The sequence below is a fragment of the Protopterus annectens genome, chromosome 5.part1, assembly GCF_019279795.1.
Source record: "Protopterus annectens isolate FY-2018-M chromosome 5.part1, PAN1.0, whole genome shotgun sequence".
In the NCBI taxonomy this organism is placed as follows: domain Eukaryota; kingdom Metazoa; phylum Chordata; order Ceratodontiformes; family Protopteridae; genus Protopterus; species Protopterus annectens.
This window is the reverse complement of record NC_056736.1, coordinates 87282473-87301017: the sequence shown is the minus strand read 5'-3', so window position 1 is coordinate 87301017 and position 18545 is coordinate 87282473. Positions and strand designations below refer to the sequence as shown.

General features: G+C 41.5%; 1 protein-coding gene across 1 annotated transcript in view; it reads left to right on the top strand.

Moving 5' to 3' along the window:
• Positions 1 to 18545, top strand: part of MYCBP2 (MYC binding protein 2) — a gene marked incomplete in the record, with an annotated part of 5088083 nt that overhangs the window by 4822492 nt on the left and 247046 nt on the right. The window contains 1 exon segment of the mRNA XM_044072904.1: positions 3656 to 3752. Within this exon segment, the coding sequence (XP_043928839.1) occupies positions 3656 to 3752 (97 nt within the window).

Below are 18545 nucleotides of genomic sequence, written 5' to 3'. Positions count from 1 at the left end.
ATGACATATAATTCTTTACAAAACTCCAGCTAGTTTATGCTAGCATATGTTACACATCCACTACCCAACTGCTTCCGGCATGGCTGGCAATACCTCTTATCGTCACAATGCACAACATCAGTTTTAACTTGTATACTTCTGTCTTCACTTTGCACATTACAAAATTCAATAATTTCAGTGTTAGCTGTTTACAGTGCTATTAACATTTACCTCATTTTGCAGTAATGGACAGTCAAACCACAGAAGGAATTAATTGAACTTTCTACACATGATTTTACAGTCCTTGACAGAATACTCATGTTCTTCACACTGAAACTACCTCTTTCGTACAATGTTGGATCAAATGAATTGCAGCTCCATAGATTTGGGTTGCCCCCAATGTTTAACTCTTCCTTTCTTCCCAGTCAGCATAGCCATACAGTAAATGCACTAGTTTCCTTTCTTGTATTTCAAGAAGAAACCCAAATTTCCCAAGCCCTATTGCACTCTTCTGCCATCAAAATCTTTTCTAATGGCATGTACATTGCGGAAAAGTTCAGGTGAAAAAAAGTTGTTAGTAGCTTGTTGGTATAGGGTGTGACTCTAGCTTTGGGGGTGCTTGAAGTCTCGAGTTCGAATCCTGGACAAGTCCAGTATTTTAAGTATGGAAGTTAATACAGAGGATTAAGACTACAAGCTGTTTACTAGCAAATTCCTTTGGTAGAGATTTTGATTCCCTCTGCCTTCATTTACCTACTGTGTGACCTTGAGCAGGTTTGAAGCAACAGATAATTTAAGCTAGCCTCCTTTATCATACCTCTTAACTGTCCAGAATTTCACAGAATGTCCATGTTTTTTTTTGTTTCCCAGTTTTGCACTGTTTCTCATACAATTTGTGTTTTTTTCTGGCAAATTGTTGAGAATTAAAGTCACTAAATAGTAACAGATACTAAGTTTCAGACTTCAAATCCTTTAGGAAATCTATTCTAATACAAAATCCATTTTTCTGTAAACTTTCTAAGTCTATAAGAGCCATATTTTAATTTGTTGGTGATATTTGCCCCCCCCCCTTATTTTTAGCCTTTTCCAAATTTTTTGTGCTAAGAGGCAGAATTTTGCTGACTTAGTGCCCCACCCTCCTCAACACTTCAAGTTGAAAAAAGGCACTTAACTGTAATAAGCGGATTGCTACATTGTAAGTGATAGTCTTATTATCGTTAGATGTTTACCTCCCCAAATCCTTCACTGAAGAGTTTAAAAAAAATGGACATTCCTTATACTTGCACACCAACCAGATGACCAGGTGCATGACAAACAGTTGCTACAGTTTAGACAGCGCACAGAGCACTGCAGCGCTGAGATTTGTCCGCAAATGCAATACCAGTACTGACTTTTCAAAGCTGAAAGAGCAAATACCTGCTGCTGATAAAATGGGAAGTCAGTTGAAAAGAGAAACTTTGCTTTGGTAGCTGCAGTGACTTGTGGAGGTATGGCAGAGAGACAAACCATGGACTACAGAAAAAACAACAGGCCATGCAGATCAGAAGCAAAAATGAGATGCATTAAATAAAGATCAGGATTGGCTGCACCCTTAACACTTTGCACCTGGGGCAGTTGCCTCTCTCACTCCACTCTAACTACAATACCAGTAAGAGATTGAGAGGTATGGTCTTAATGATTTCCAGGACATCATGCCTAGTAACTGCCTATTAATCTGTTCCATTTCCTCTGTATGTGTGGTTGTTCTGAGATGTACTGCCACTTTTCTTTTTGGCTATCCATTTAAATTATTAAACTTGTCTTTCCATGGGGTGCAAAAACTTTTTTTTCACAGTCAGTAACAAATTTTGTACTAAACTAATGTCTCAAAAGTCACCTTGCAGGGAGATTCTGAGCCTCTGTGCATTCATTCCCGTACATCATTCACAGTATGTCACAAAAGTAGAATTATAGTGTCTCAGTAACCTTACTTTTGATTGGCATCTCATTTTTGCTTCTGATCTGCATGGCCTGTTGTTTTTCTGTAGTCCATGGTTTGTCTCTCTGCCATACCTCCACAAGTCACTGCAGCTACCAAAGCATAGTTTCTCTTTTCAACTGACTTCCCATTTGAGCATCAGCAGGTATTTGCTCTTTCAGACAGAGAGAGGCACCAGCTAACGTTTTAGTAAGACTTTTAGAGTGTCTGCACTTGCAGTGTCCTCACCTTGTGATTGCACACCAGTGTTCCACTACATCAGCCATGAAGTTGTCGATTCATCATCTAGTTCTCCTCCTCCGTCTTCTGTAAGTGCTGCTAAGGTAGAATCAGCCAGTCTACCACCACCTGCCATTACAGCAATTTCCAGTTTTAAAAGAATTTTCATTCTTTCTAGCACCATTACTTTCCAGACTGTGATCACTGCTCTCATCCACCATTTTGGATTTTTTTTTCTTCTCCATCTAACAGGAACCCTCTGGCAACATCTAGGGGAAAGAGAGGGGACTTTCCCCACACCCTGGCAAAATTTGCCCTAAATAGAGACCATAGGTTTAATGAGACTAACTCGGTCAAAAAATCATGCATAAAAAGTAAAAACAAGCATACATGCAAGCATAAATAAGTAAATGATTTAGTGGCACCCAGTAGGATGTTTGATATACTCAAGTCCCACATTGCTTGAATTCTTGAATGGCTATTTATTTGATCCCTTAAGCTCTAAGAGAAGAACAGCAGCTGTATAGAACTGTTGTTACTGTTAGAGAGAATTGGAGAGGGGGGAGCAGTCTTCTGGCATTGAGGATATCCTGTCAGAAGATCATTGACCATAACGTTTCAATGGCCCCCCTTTTTTGTTTCCCCAGAATGATGCATTTGCATGGTTTGCTTGTCTGATTGCTACTCTGTGACAATTTACGCTGAATGTGAGAAAGAAGAGACTTTTGTGGCCCCCTCCTTGCATTGTCTTATTACACTAGCTGTCTGCTGTTATGGCAGGTATACTCCCACAGATGTACTTTAAACATCTTTTTTTCTTTTGTCCTGTCTTTTCTTTTCTTGAACTTTTGTAAAAAAGCTTCTGTGTCTTGATCTTGACCTTTTCTTGTTGCATCCATCAATATATTTTCATCATCTTAACTACTCAAAGCACTGTCTTGACTACATCATAATGGCTGTTGTAGGCGAAAGGATGTCTGCCTTCCTTTGTAGACAGAAAGCTTGGCAATAAAGTCTTACTAGCGGTCACCTCCCTCATTAAAAAAAAAATGCACACAACCATCTGCAGTGCAAACTCTTTATTGCCAGTGCATATTTGCACAGCAGCTGTTTTTTTTTTTTTTCTTTTTTTAAGTATTAGTTTTATTTTTGTTTGTTACTGTTACAAAGTGTTCATTCAGATATCTGACATTATTGTTAGGGCTTGCACAACTTCATAGTACCAGTGAAGATTATTGAGCATGAATACGTATTGTTTAATACTGTTTATTTCAAAATATTTTAGAGGCAGTCAGAGCCAAAAGGGATATGTGAATTGCACATTTATTTATACATGTTATAGTATTAACAGTTTCTTTTTTATATGCAAGTCTGTTTCTTTTACAGCATATTATTACTTTCTGTCTTTACTGTTCAGCTGTATAGGCATTTCTTTCTGCGTGATATCTTCTCTAGTTAAATGCATGCCATGTTTTGCAGCTACATTAGACGAGGTGAAAGTCACTGGTGGATGAAAGGCTCCACTTCAACCCAGATCGCAGAGACTATCATTAAATTAGTGAAGGATATGGCTGCAGTAAGTTTAAATTTAAGTTATTTTGTTAGTTGTAACTGGTAAATATGATTCTTTGCTCTGTTCCTTTACAATATTCTGAGGTAAAAGTGATTTAAGGTACTGCCGTCTGTCTTGTTCTTTGTTGTGTTAAATGAGTATTGGAGGACAGCTTATTAAGCCTGTCTCATAACATACCAAATATGCAGTTACAGTGTACAGCCATTGTGTTTAATTTGACTTAGTCCTGTGAAACAACACCTTTAAAGTGATGCTTAAGTTATCTGACCATGATAGGAAAAAGCAAAACAATGAAGTCTAGCTCTTGTTAGTAGGTAATTCATTTAAGTGCAGGTATCTGCTCAATAGCACAGTTAAATGTAATCAAAACAAAACTCTCTGTTTTGTAGTTATTCAGTAACAGTCTGCCTATTTGAATGGTTAACATTTCACTATGCTTAAGTTTACTCGCAGTATTCATTTTTGCACACTGTTAAAGTTCAGCATTTGTACCTTGTTAACCAGTGTTAAGCATAAGGTAGGCACCCGTGACCATTCTTATTAACAAAAAAGTGACATAGCAACCCAACTGTCCCACACAAGCCTCACTAACTATAAATTTAGCAGCATAGTACAAGTGAAAATGTTCTACATGTTAAAGCCAGTTTTCGCTCTTGCATACAATTATTGGATAAACCTTTCTTTAACTGGATTTTAACATAGCTTATTCACAAGATACCCTATTTCATGGCTGTCTATCCACACATTTTATTCCTGGCACAGCACAAATGTATAACTGTCCCAGTGCTGTGGCCATATTTCCCCTAATTGCTATGAATAACATCCTGGGTCTCCTCTGAAAAGAAGCCAGTGATTGGCCTAATGATATTAACACAACACATTCAACAAAGTAAAAATAATTGAAAAATAACTACATTTTTCCATTAGGTTTATCAAGAGTGTCAGATAGTATAACATTATCATTTCAAAACACCTTAAAAATGGTCAGGAGTGGAAGTCTACATTTCAGTCTCTTCCATTTCAGTATTATATTGCACTCACAAAATACAGACAGTGTTTCACTGTCACTTCAGAATGGTCATTTTCCACACAAAAACCCCCCCCCTCCCATGTCAAATCTTCTATCAAAATTAGTGTTTGTTTTCCATACTTAACTTTGGACTCTGGTAGTGACAAATGCTTCATGCTATTCCCAAGAAGCAATTTGCAAAACCAGTCTACTTTGCTTTTTTTAAACATATTCAGTCTAGTTATTTTCTCCTCGCCTTCTGAAACACCATGTAACCTTAAATTTTTCTTTCTTGTCTTGCCTTACATTACACTTAAATGCTGTCTCATGTGCCTTATCACAGGTGTTGCACATTTAATGTTTGACTGGTTCATTGGCTTCTAGCAGGTTGTGCAAACCCTTTGCTTTATCTGCCATGTGCACTGTTATCACTCCACGTATATATATCAAGCAAAGGCAGTCAGGTTTACCTTATTTCATATGGCTTCCAACATTCCTGGCACTTCAGCAGCATTCAGTTACAGAACTGTTTTTTAGTTATCTATTAGCAAAATACAGAACAGCTTGGTGGTCTCATTTTGACTGTTAATCAACTTCCCTTCATAAAATTCTGATAAAACCACACTATCCATTTCTGTCACTTCTGACCGAGAGATAGTATCCTCATTCACTGACTCAGTCAAAACTGCATCAGATAAAATAACTAAAGTATTTAGCACATTTAACTTCTGTTCAAACAGCAACCAGAGGAAAGGAGAACCCCTTCAGTGACTGCTGTGCATGTGTCTACTTCCTTCCAGTTTGGAAAACTATTGTCTCATGCCTCACCAATCCTAATCTTACTATCTCACATGCCTTGTGTCATGACCACTGTCTTTATGCATTTCTAAGTTTGGAAAAATTGAACATGCAGTTTAGAACACGCATATTACTGTACTGAGTTGTGCTTGTGCAGCATGTTTTTATGTTTCTAGTACAGCAGTCACGTTCTTTAACATTGATTCCATCGCATATAGTTGTCAGCAGTTACTTTCATTATATGCCCAGCCTTCCAAATTCAGCCTCTGGTGCATTATGAGCCCCCTGATCTGATTTCTGGCCTTAGATCTTCTTCTGCATGTCCCCATATGTGTAGCACCTGTGCATTGCCACATATTGACCGCATTCACACACAATCAGGCCAATATGGTCTCTTACTGCAAAGTAAGTTTATGATTTGCATGCTGGTATATTACAGAGCTCCACATGGAGTCATTGCTTCAACAGCCAAGGTGACATCCTCCCTTAGGATGGAAAGGTGACCATCTGCTACTTGAGCCCACACTCCTTAGTTTGACCAGGGTTCACTTTTCAAATCCTGGTTGCAGGTGGTATGCTCAAGAACAAAACCTCTGTATGAAATGGCAGCCATGCACATCGTTGTTTGTGTTAAGTTACAGTAGGTGGTATGCATTGCAGAAATCTGACATCTCCAAACAGATTGATAGGAATGATGAATAAAACTTGGAAAGCTTGGTAGTTTATGGTAGATCTATTATAACTTCTATGAGCCCTTTTTAAGTCAGGAAATGTCTTAGAATGTGAACATTATTCCATTATGGAAGCACCTTCAATGACTTTCTCACATCACATTTTCCTTTGGAGGATATCCCTATCTGTAGTTTGCTTGCTTGGCATTAGAGGCATAACCATGACCCAGAAAGAAAGGTTATTCTACTGACTGTTAGGTATTTTTTTTGCTTTTATAAAATGAGCAAGTTGGGTTCATATGTAGTTTTTTTCTGCCTTGCTTTCTTGACATAAATTCATTACTGACCATTTTCTTCAGGGGTCCTGTGAGGGAAATTTATAAAACTTCAGGTTACATTTTTGGCATTGTTAAGAAGCCAGATCATCACTAAGCATGACTGACACCTACCCGTGTGCCTTGTCTTAACTAGGGTTGTGCTTAATAGTAATGAGCAAACAGGTCAAGTTGCTTACTTTCTGATGGTACTAAAAAGGCACTGCAAGATTGTCCAGAAAAGCTGACCAGAGTAAAAAAAAATTCACAATTAGTTTTCTTTTGTCATCTTTGAAAATGAAAACAGCATTTTCTTCAAGAACAACTTTCTCACTTCATCTTGGGAAATACAGGAAGCTGCCTGCAGGTCTTGGCCTCCTCTGAAAATGTCAGCCCAGTTCAGTGGCTTATTATCCCTGTTCCAGTTATCATCACATGACAGATAATTACTGGTCATTGTAAAGAGGCCTCAGCCAATGTTGTTCTCTGGTTTTACGTCCTTTTACTTCATAGATTCTTAATTCCAGTGATGCTTACAGTAAGCCATTAATAGTATGTCCCATTAAAATCTGAATTTCCTGTCAGCTAAAGGTGGCTAGGTCTGCCATCATTTGACTCTTCATACATTGGTGTTAATTTTACCGGGTTCATATTATAACACCGAACGCTGAAAACAGCGAATGGTGTTACATCGACACATATTCAGCAAACACTGAAAACGTTGAAACCATAGAACAGAGATTTCTTTCCTATGGAATGAAATCGCTGTTCCAACCCCCCCCCCCTAAAAAAAAATTAAACACTTCCAAACACATACACACATACCCTAACCCTAATTATACCCCCCAAAAACCAGTAAACAACTAAATACACATAAGCACGTAACCCAAGCATACATCTAACAAAGAAAAAAAACAGTAAACATTTTAAAACATATGCACTTACCTTAACCTGCACCCTATCCCTAAGGTCAGTAACTCTTGCACATTTGCATAAATAGTTCCAAACACAAACACACTTACCTTAACCCTAATTCTACCCCCCAAAACAAAAGTAAACAGCTAAAAACGCACACACACACACACACACACACACACACACCCATACATCTAAAGCAAAATAAAAAAACAGTAAACACTTTTATACATATGCACTTACCTTAACCCGCACCCTAACCCTAAGGTCAGTAACTGTTGCACAATCACGCTCGGGAGCTATACAGGGCAAGGGACCACACTACACTCCAGAACAGGCAAAGCAACGAAGCGGTCAAGCGACTTCTTTCCCAGGGAAAGAATTCTCTGAACAGCCGCTTCGCTGTTTTGCCTGTTCGCTCTACATGTGTCGACAAAAACGCATTCGACAAAATGTGTTTTCGTCGTTCTAATATGAACCCAATTTTATCAGTAAACATCCATAGTTCCCGGCAAATCTGCCAAACTCCAAAAACCCATATTAGATTAGGATAATCAAAAGCATCATTTAAGACCCACTTTTCTGCTGCATTCCCTCAGTATTCTGTCAGTTGTGGAATTTCGGTAAACCTTCATTCAGTGACATCTACACACCAGAAAAGGAAGTAACAGTTCTTAACCGATGAGACAGACTCCGATGAGTTCCATAAAGGTGACGTAGGACTATCAGGGAAACAAATGTTATAGTAACCAGAATTACAGCCCATGTTGGTATCTTTTGCCATGCCTGTGGCAACAAATGTTGTTAAGAAATCATAGTGAACAACAGAAGACTCTGCAGCTTCTAAACTTAAGTAGGCAACACATGAGAATGACACTTTGATGTCTGATCATTAGTGCACAATTTCAGGATTTTGCTGAAGGTTTGGACTGTGGTATGTTGAGGATTCCTCTTTCCCCCTGAGATACAGAGGTCTCAAAGTTAGTATATAAAAGCAGCAGGGGATGCGGGCACACACCCCTATGTCAGAGGTGCAGAGGAGCTTGCTTGTTGCAAAAATTGCTTTTTAGAAGATTTAAGACTTTCAGAAGTATGTTCTGTTCAGCTGTGTTGCTTTGTGATTGCATTTATGAATTTTGATTACAAAGTAGTTACACTATCCTCGTGGATCCAAACCAGGATTGCCAGATTTCTGACAGGCCAGGTAGGGACAAAAAAAAAGGTCTTTCACACTAAGTGAAGACCCAAAAAAAAAAAAAAAGAAGGGAAAAAAAAGGCTTTAATGCGGAACATCGCAGTTCCGCATTAAACACAAGTAGCTCCATGTTTGGCAATTTTTGATTGGCCTGTATGCCGGTAATATGAGCCAATCAAAAAAAATCACACACCAGACCCTCTTCTGTTCAATGTGGAGCATCAGGCAGTTCCACATTAAAGAGAAGTAGCTCCATTTTGTAATGTTTTTTTTTTGATTGGCTTGTATACAGGCATAGGGGCCAATCAAAAAAACAAAGCGGAGGCTGTTTCGCTGGGATTTTAAGCTGCAGTCCGAGACTCAGTATCGGGCTGCTGATCCCGGGACAGTCCCACTCAAATAGGGACAATCTGGCAACCTTGATCCAAACTAACCCATTCCCTGCAGCAGTAACAGGAAGTACTTCACCTAAAAGGTAATTGTTCTGAAAACTCCTGTCAGTCTTTTTGAGAATATACTGTACATAGTAGCACATAAAAAGAAGAAGCTGTCTCAGCTCATGGATAAAGTGCTGCTGTACATGGCACAATTCTGTCAAGGAAATACATTATGTCCTGACTGGAATCACTGTTGCAGTATTCCAAACAGATGGGTTTTCATCACTGACATCCAGCCAGGTTACCAAAGACTAAACTTTCCATAAGCCTTGCATCGGAAGTATGACCTCAGCCAGTGAGAATATGGGTACATAAGCAGACGTATAAGCATGAATCCTCCCAACTGTCTCGCTGCCAGCCTGAATGCAAGTCTCATACCTATTGCTCTAGTCTTTGCATGGTATTTTGTATAGTAAGCTTTCATGGATTCAGATAAGTGCCCCATTGGGGAAACTTCCTTTTCTTGTTTATCTTGTTTATCTTGTTTATCTGTGATTTTGTAAGATGCCCACATGGAGGGGAAAGTTCTGGTGCGGTAGGCAGATACACAACTAACACCTACATTTCCAGTGCCTTTTCTGCTTAGGCGCAGAGCAAGACTCTATTATTGTTCCATCTGCCACTTCATCATATCTAAGACTTTACTCTCCCATTAGTTGTCATTGAGTACTTTCCTAGAAACTCAATGACTAAAATGTTTGGCCTAGTCTAAGATGGGGGATCCTTCCACACCTGACGTACAGTCCACACCTAAGAAAAAAAATTCAGGATGCATAGGCCTGATGTTCAGTCTGCCCAATCAGATTTTGATATACCTGCTGAGATTGCAGAACCTGCATTATGTCTGACTCTTCCTCAGACGACGTGTGCAACATCACCATTGGAGGCCAGTATGGCATCCAAGGACTGCATGTCCGAAGTGAGTATTGCAGCAGTGGAAAAGGGAAACTGTGGATTATTATCTTATAGGATCCAGAAGGCATCCCTCAGATTTTAGTACTGGAAGAAATTCCAGGGTCACTTATTGAGATATGCCAGGGGTTGGTGCCTCTGCGCTTAATCCATGCAGATGGAACTCCTAATAAGAAATGGGAGAAGACTAACTTTGTTCTCTCCCCTCATTCTTCTAGGGAGGAGGAGAGCATGGACTCATCTCGGGGCCTATTCAAAACCATTATGGCTCTTAAGCATCCTTTCTTTTGGGCATCTCCACCCATTCCACAGACGATTACTGTGGAGTCATCTTCTAGAGATGAGTAGGAAGCCTCGGATTAGGATTAAACTGTGGTATTAGAAAAAATGTATGGTCCCCCCGGACATATATATTTCTCTCATACCATGTCTCGAGGGAGATTCCTTAATTGGTAACACAGTTGAATCTCAATCCAAGCCTGCCCTTCAAGATGCAGAGTCCAAGTCAAGAACTGCACACAGATGCCTCCAATGAGGCTTTGGGGCCATGAGCAAGGACTCACAAGGCCCAGGGTTGCTGGCAACTGAGTGTCAAGGCAGAGCACATCAACTTGACGGTGATGAGAGCTGTCATTCAGGTCTTACAAGTCTTCTTCCATCTCTGGAAACCAGGACCTCTAAGAGTGTTCACAGATAACACAGCAGTCATGTGATAAATAAGCAAGGAGGGATACGATCCTAAAGACTATGCAGTGTAGCTCAGATTGTTTGAGACCTGGCCATCAAGGTGAACATGTCCCTTCAGTCAGGATACATCTGCCAGGACAATGTCTTGGCAGATTCCCTCAACAGGCCCATCAAAGACCCTCATGAAAGGGTGATGCACAACAAACAGGTCTTCCTAGACCTGGTCTACAAGTGGGGCACACCACAGATAGACTTATGTGCCTTGGAGAACAACAAACAGCTCCTTTTTTTTCTGCACAAGAACTCATTGTCCCCAGGCTTGGAGAACAGACACCTCGTCTTTCTAGTGGGCAGGAAGATTTTTTTATGTCTTTCTTCCACTACCTGTGCTCCCAAAACTTTTACTCAAGATCTAAAAGTAAAAAAAAAAATACAATTTTGCTGTTAGTTCCCTTTTGGCCAATGCAGTGTTGCTTCCCTGTTCCCTCTTAGCCAGGTGCAATTACCACAAGCAGCCCCACAAAGTGGGCATGATTGCACAACAGAAGGGCTTGTTGCTTCACCCCAATCTATCATCCTGTCAACCTAACCCTATAGACAATAGGATTCTGATCTCTTCCAGATACCAATTTTTCTCAGAATGTGCTTTGGGTTCTCCAGAAAGCAGAGACCCACTACCCAAAAATCCTACATAGCCAAATGGAAGATATTTTCAATCCTGAGCCAAGTTAAACTCCGGACTGAATAAAATGCGAAGTTCCTCTTGTTTTATCTTATTTGTGTGAGCACATGAAAGGTGGTTTGGCATATTCATCTGTTAAAGCCTACATTTCAACCATTTCAGCCCATCTTCCCCTTAACTCTTGTATTATATCCTGGCTTGTAATTGAACAGATTTTAAAAGGGATCCTGCTCTTAGAGGAAACTAGTGCCTCTCCTTGGGATTTTGGATGTGTGCTGGAAAAGCTCACTCTGCATGCCTTTGAACTAGCTGCTTCTTTCAAACTAAACTTCTCCACCTAGAAAACCATTTTGTTGGTAGCTCTCCCTTCTGCTAAATGGCTCTCAGAGCACCAGGTGCTCATGGCTACTCCCCCTTCCTTATTTTCCATAAGGACAGTGTGTCACTGAAGGTCAGTCTCTCCTTCGTGCTTAAAGTGGTTAGCAGCATGTCCCTTAATCAGGCCATGTACCTGCCTGTTTTCTTTCTCAATCCGTAGAGCAGCAGTGAAAGAATTCTTCATTCCCTGGATATATACAGACAACTCAGATTTTACCCAGACAAGACTAAGTCAAGTCAGACCAACTGTTTCCCTTCTGGACTGTAAGCTGGGTCAGCCAGTATCCAAACAGACTATTGCTAGCTGGATTTCTAGGTTCAACTCTGTTACACTTACCAGGGCAAATCCTTGCCCTCTTTCTAAAGGCTAATTCTGCTAGAGCAGTGGCCGCTTCTGGAACATTCAACAAGGGGGTCAATTGCAGGCTAATTCTATAAGAAGCTACCTGGTCTTCAGTGCACACTTTTACTAAGCACTACAAAGTAGATGCCTTTTCCAAGTCCAGGTCTGCTTTGCTAGCTCACTCCTTTCTGACCTGTTAAGACAGTTTTTCCAGATGTTCTTTGTGCTTCACTGTTGCAGTCATCACACTTGGGTTATCCTGCCAGGGGTAGCCCTCAGTCGGCCCGAATACCAGAGGCTTAGTATTTCTGCGTCTGTTGCTGTTGCTCCAGGACTGATGTCAGGTCATCAGTGGTATAAAATCAGGTAGCCGATGCCATTACATCAGTCTTTCTTGCAGAGGAGCCCGAAGCAGAAGCAGTTTGCATGAGTGCTGGTTGGCCGCTACCTGAGTTTTCGTTTACGAAATTGAAGTTGAAGTCTTCTAAAACTAAGTACCCCATTGGGGATCCTTTTTTCTTGCTCTAACCAAAGTCAGAAAAAGTTAACAATTGTCTCGCCTGTGGAAAGCAACTACCACACCGAGATTTCCATTCTTACTGCATCACCTGTTTAGACCCAGACCACGACGTCCCTCACTGTCAGTTTTGTCCTTTGTTCAACGTCAGAACTATACGTCGGGCCCTTATCGTAGCTAAATACTTTCACTCTTGATCTCCGTATTCCAAAATGGCTTCAGTAAGCCATCCAACTAACGATCTTCTGAAAAAATGTAAGGATAAAGACCGAGACAGACCGCACAGGTCCAAAACTGCTGACGATGCTTCTGTTAAGCTAGTCGCCAGTTTGCTGGTACTCAGTGAGGCGCTTTCGCAGTCCCTGATGCCCGCTTCTGTGGATTTGCAGGCTGCTACTGAGATCTGTTCAGAGTCCGGTATGCCGCAAGACTCTTTGACTAAGGATCCTGCAGATGTCTCTACCTTGGATGGGTCCGGAGCCGCTGAGCAGGCACCGGTTTCTGAAGAAGTTCTTCATATTACCGATATTCGACACAAACCGACGACTTCTTTCACATCTTCAGTTCTTTCTAAAACTACCGAGTTTCTAAGGCCCAGGGTACGAACTACGCCTAAAAAGCCGACTACTCAAGCTCAAACACCTTCTTCCATGCCTCAGTCTCAAATGCTTAAAATGGCGGAAGACCTTATCTTGCTTGTTAGGGGAAGCCAGCCTACCCCTTCTAAAAGAAAGAGAGACTTGTCCTCAGCAGCTTTATCTGACCAGGAGTCCGACGACTCTGAGGTTTCTGAATATGAAGACATGCCCTTCTCTGCTATGAAGATTCAGATGCAGAGAAATCCATTCCTTCTGCCTGTCATCCAGAGGATTTTTCTTTTGGTGAAACCTTACATACTTTGAGAGAGCATTTCCTTTGGGAATGTCAGGATTATCTTCAGTCCAAAAAGACACTCAGGGAAATTTTAGATTTACCACAGCACAGACCCCTAGTTATTCCTCCCATCCTGGATGTTGTGGATGATGTCTTCATGGAATCCAGTTTAACTCCTGACACCCTACCGCCTGCTCCCAGGAAACCTGACAGGTATTACCGAGTCCCTGACTCTCACAAATTTCTTTTCAAAAATCCTACTGCTGACCCAGAGGTCATCTCCCAAGGACCTAAAGGAATAAAAGCAACCACAGCTAAGAATCCTACCCCTTCGGACAGAGATTCATGAGCTTTAGACAGATGGGGTAAAAAAGTATACACCTCTGCAACTCTTGCCATTAGAGCACTAAATTGTCAGTTCCACATGTTGAAATACCAGCAACATACAATGGAACTCCTTAAACAAAAATTATCTACCTTTCCAGCTTGTACAGAAAATAAAGAATTACAGGAACATTATGCATTCTGCAAACCAAGTTACTAAGCACACCTTGCAATGTGGCTTTGATGCCCTAGAAGCATCCTGCAATCTATGCATTTCCTCCCCTACCTCTTCTTACAAGGGTACTACTCAAAATAAGGGAGGAAAACCAAGAGCAATCCTGATTGCCCCAGACTGGCCACGCCAACACTGGTACTCACTACTGCGCAGTCTGTCAGCACTGCTTCCATGGCACCTCCCTCAGATTCCAACTGTCCTGACCCAGCAGAATGGAGAATTCTTGCATCCACAATTGCAGACCCTGAACCTGGCAGCCTGGCTTATTCCCTGACCTCTCCTCCAGTGGCCAGCCTAAGCAAGCAAGTCCTGGACGTTATACGTGAGGCCAGACGACCCAACACTAGAAAATCCTATGCTGACAAGTGGAAAAGGTATTGCACCTGGATCTAGGCTAAAGGAGCTGAACCAGCACAGCCCTCCCTACCTCTCATCCTGGATTACCTAGCAGACCTACTTCACAGGGGCCTATCCTTCTCTTCTATCAAAATTCATGCCTCTGCCATCTCTCTTTTCTCACCCTCTCATCAGGCAGTTCCTAAGAGGGGCAATCAACTTAAGGCCGCCCAGAAGACCTCCTACCCTAGCTTGGGACCTTAACTTTGTGTTGGAAAAGCTCATGCTACCTCCCTTTGAGCCTGCAGCTTCAGCGGAGTTAAAATTCCTCTCTTGGAAAACAGCCTTGTTTCTGGCCATCACTTCAGCTAGAAGAGTGCCTGAGCTACAAGCACTCATGGCTGTGGAACCCTTCATCATTTTTATGCTGACAGGGTCTCCCTCAGGACTAACCCAAATTCCATGCCTAAAGTGGTGTCCAGTGTTGCTCTCAACCAATCTATTCATTTGCCCACCTTTTTCCCTAAGCCTCAAAATAAGGGGAAAGGATCCTGCACTCTTTACATGTGCACAGGCAGCTCAGATTCTACCTGGATAGGACTAAGCCCTTTAGGAAAACTGACCAGTTACTAGTCAGCTTTGCAGCAGGGGCGGAGAGCAAGACCATCTCCAAATGGATAGCATACTCTATCCATTTCTGTTACATACTCCATGGGAGACCACCCCCTCAGGGGGTCAGGACACATTCCACAAGGGCAACCTCCACCTCTGCAGCTTTTCTCAAAGGGGTCCCTACCAGGGACATCCTGGAGGCTGCAACATGGAGTTCTGTTCATACCTTCACCAAGCATTACCATGTGCCTATCTTTTCCAAATCCAGGGCAGGCTTTGCAACCATAGTCTTGCAGGCATACTAGCCAGCCCCAACTCTTCTTGACTGCCTCCACCCTTTACTTCAGCTTTAGGAATTTACCCGTGTGTGATGACTGCAACAGTAAAACATGAAGAACATAGTACAGTTGTGTACACTTACCATAAATATAGATGTTCGAGTGTATTCATTGTTGCAGTCCTGGTTTCCCACCCTCCATCCCCCTTGTCTTTCTCGCTCTCTCTCTTCCTCACTCATTACAGTGTATTTTGGTATTTGCTTTTTACTGGTGGTGGTCTTCCACCAATACCTTAGCTCCCCATTTGGGGGCTCCTGACATTTAGGGCAATAAAAACTGATGTAATGGAGTTGGCTGCCTGATTTTATACCACTGAAGACCTGACGTCAGTCCTGGAGCGACAGCAACCGACACAGAAATACTAAGCCTCTGGTATTCAGGCCAAATGAGGGCTACCCGTGGCAGGATAACCCAAGTATGATGACTGCAACAGTGAATACACTCGAACATCTACATTTATGGTAAGTGTATACAACTGTACTTTCTCATCTGTCCACCATTTTACTACCTTAAGTTTGCGAATCACCCATCTGTTTGCAAAACTGCAACAGTGACTTCAAGTCAAGTTATAGCACAGCTGGGACTTCCAAGTTGACTGCACACTGATCAGCAGCTTAACTTCAGCTATCCCAGTGTGAAAAAAAAGAAACCGAGATAAGAACTAGTAATTCTGACAGTGCTATTAAAATTCATTTGCTGGTTAGGTTAGTAAGTGCACTACCTGGATGCCAGCAAAGAAGAAACTTGCAGAACCTGAAAGAAAATCTAATAGAAAAGGTGAAGAGAAAACACTGACTGGGAAGAAACCTGCAATAGCTCTGTAAAAAGCAGTTGAATCTCCAGTTGTGATACAAGAGATGGCTTCCAGTAATTTAGAGGAAAAATCAAATCAAATGTGCTCAGAACTGATTAAAATAAAGCACATTGTACAGTTGTGTAAGAACTTTCCATAAGAATAGATGTCTTACTGATCACTGTTGCAGAATTCCTTCCCACCCACCTTCGGTCTTCCTTTCATCTTTATCCTTTCTTATATTCTTTGCCTGGTTTGGCAGCCTCTAGGACTGAAGAGGATCCTTCTCTTCCCCTGCTTTCACCTCCTGGCTGATTACTTTTTTCCCAGATGTCTTCAGGTTGCTGACTTGGAGATAAGCAGATTATGAGTGCACATCCTCAGACTATGTACCTCTATGATCACAGGCCGAAGTCATACATTGGATGTATGGCTTATGGAAGATTTAGGCTTTGGTACCCTGACTGAATGTTAGTGGTGAAAATCCATCTGTCTGGAATACTGTAACAGTGATCAGTAGGACATCTACTGTTAAGGTAAGTTCTTGCACAGCGATTCTTTTTCCCCAATTTGACAGTTAAGACTAGTATGCTTGTATCCATTTGAGTAGGTTCCTAGTTAAAATGACAACAGATATCCAAGATGTACTTAGAATCTTTGCTTAGCTATGAATGTGAAGCAAAGCTAAGCAGTTTTTGGCTTAGGCCATGTCTTTTATTGTCATATGCGATGGTTCACTTTATTAGAAACATTAGTACTCCTGGCTTGGTGACTTAGGTTTTCCATGAGACATTTAGCAAAAGGCACTATGTTCTGATTTCCCCTGGCCATATGTCTTTGTCTGTGTAGTCAGAAAGATGGCTTCGGAACTCAAGCTTGGGCACTTATTTCAGTTAATGAGTCATAACAGCACCTCAGCAAAAGACCTGGAGGTAAGAAAACAAAAGACAGCAAAATCACAGTTTCAAGCATGCTTAAGAGTAGCTTTCCCCACCCTTCAGAAGGAAATTTGTTTTCCCAGTGCTCCCACATCCTGCTTCACACTTTGTCAGTCTCAGGTTTGAGATGCATTCAGATTGATTTTCCTTCCTTAGGCTGAAGGTGAAAGGTGATGCATTAAACCCGTGGATTCTGCTACATTAGAGTGGGACCATAGTGTTGAACTCAGAAGGTAGTTGAGAGCTTATTAGATAATAAATTGCCAAAGAAGAATCCTGAGATCAGAAACAGGAGCTTACCTTTGTGTGTTTCCTGGTCCCCTTTTAGACTAGAGACACCTTACTTAGTCTTGACGTCAAAGAATTCAGCTGTTTCCTAGAATTAAAGAAGGTTAGGATGCTTGTAGTACAGTCCTTTCCCACTTTTTCATTAGACTAATTTTGAACTCTGGTACATATTAGGACACATGTACGCATCCTTATTCACCTTATTAACAGGTGTTAACCTGAGGTTTTAGTTAAACAGTATAATGTTACTACTTCCACTTTCTGGTTTGATTTGTGTTTTATCATCTGTTAAGTGTACATTTTCAGAATGGTGTGAGTGGCGGCATTGCTGTGCAGATAGAGACTATGCCCCCTTTCCTTCCTCAATAATTGGAAACTTTTAGCACTAGCCATCTTCAGTGGACTGAGAGGTAAAACCTTGAATATGGGTCAGGTATCTAATGATCAATTAGAGCTTTGACATTTGAAAGAGCTGGTAGGGGAGGATGGCCGTGCCCATCCTTAGGAACAGGGCAGAGTGGGACATGTACTGCCACAATCCCTCGTAATAGCAATACTGAAACAAATATGCATCCTCAGGACAGGCTTTCAGCTCACTAAGCTACAGCCTGGTGATTGCTTTCATAGCAAGTGTACAGGAGTCTGCACTGTCCCTCCTCTACATCAGGTGGGTAACTCACCCACTACAAGGGAATGAATGGGATCAAGTCCAGTAGAGGGAGGCTTGATGTTTGTCAGGTATGGGGTCAGAAATGAGTTAGAAAGAAAATTCAGAGCTGTCCACTGACACTGTTTCTCCTTAACCAGACACTTCTATTTGAAGGCATCACTGCCTCATCACCACTGTGTCTGTATTTGTTTTGTGGACTTGGAGAAGGCATATGACAGTGTACCCTGGCATGTGTTGTGGGAAATGCTACAACAGTGCAGGACTCTAGAGCCACTGTTGCACGTCATTTGTATTTGACAAGTGAAGGTTCTGTTCACATTCTTGTTGAAAGCACTCCATCTCTGCCTAGTCATCCTCAGAAAATGACAAATGCTCTTTATGTGATCCTGCTTGCATGGATAGAGCAGGTTTTTGAGCATATCACTTTGTGATCTCTTTGATCCAGCATAGGTTCCAAAGACTGATGTTGCCAGGCAAGGAATCCAGAGATTTGGGCAAGTGTGACCATGTTGGGGCTTAGAGCCCTCAGCA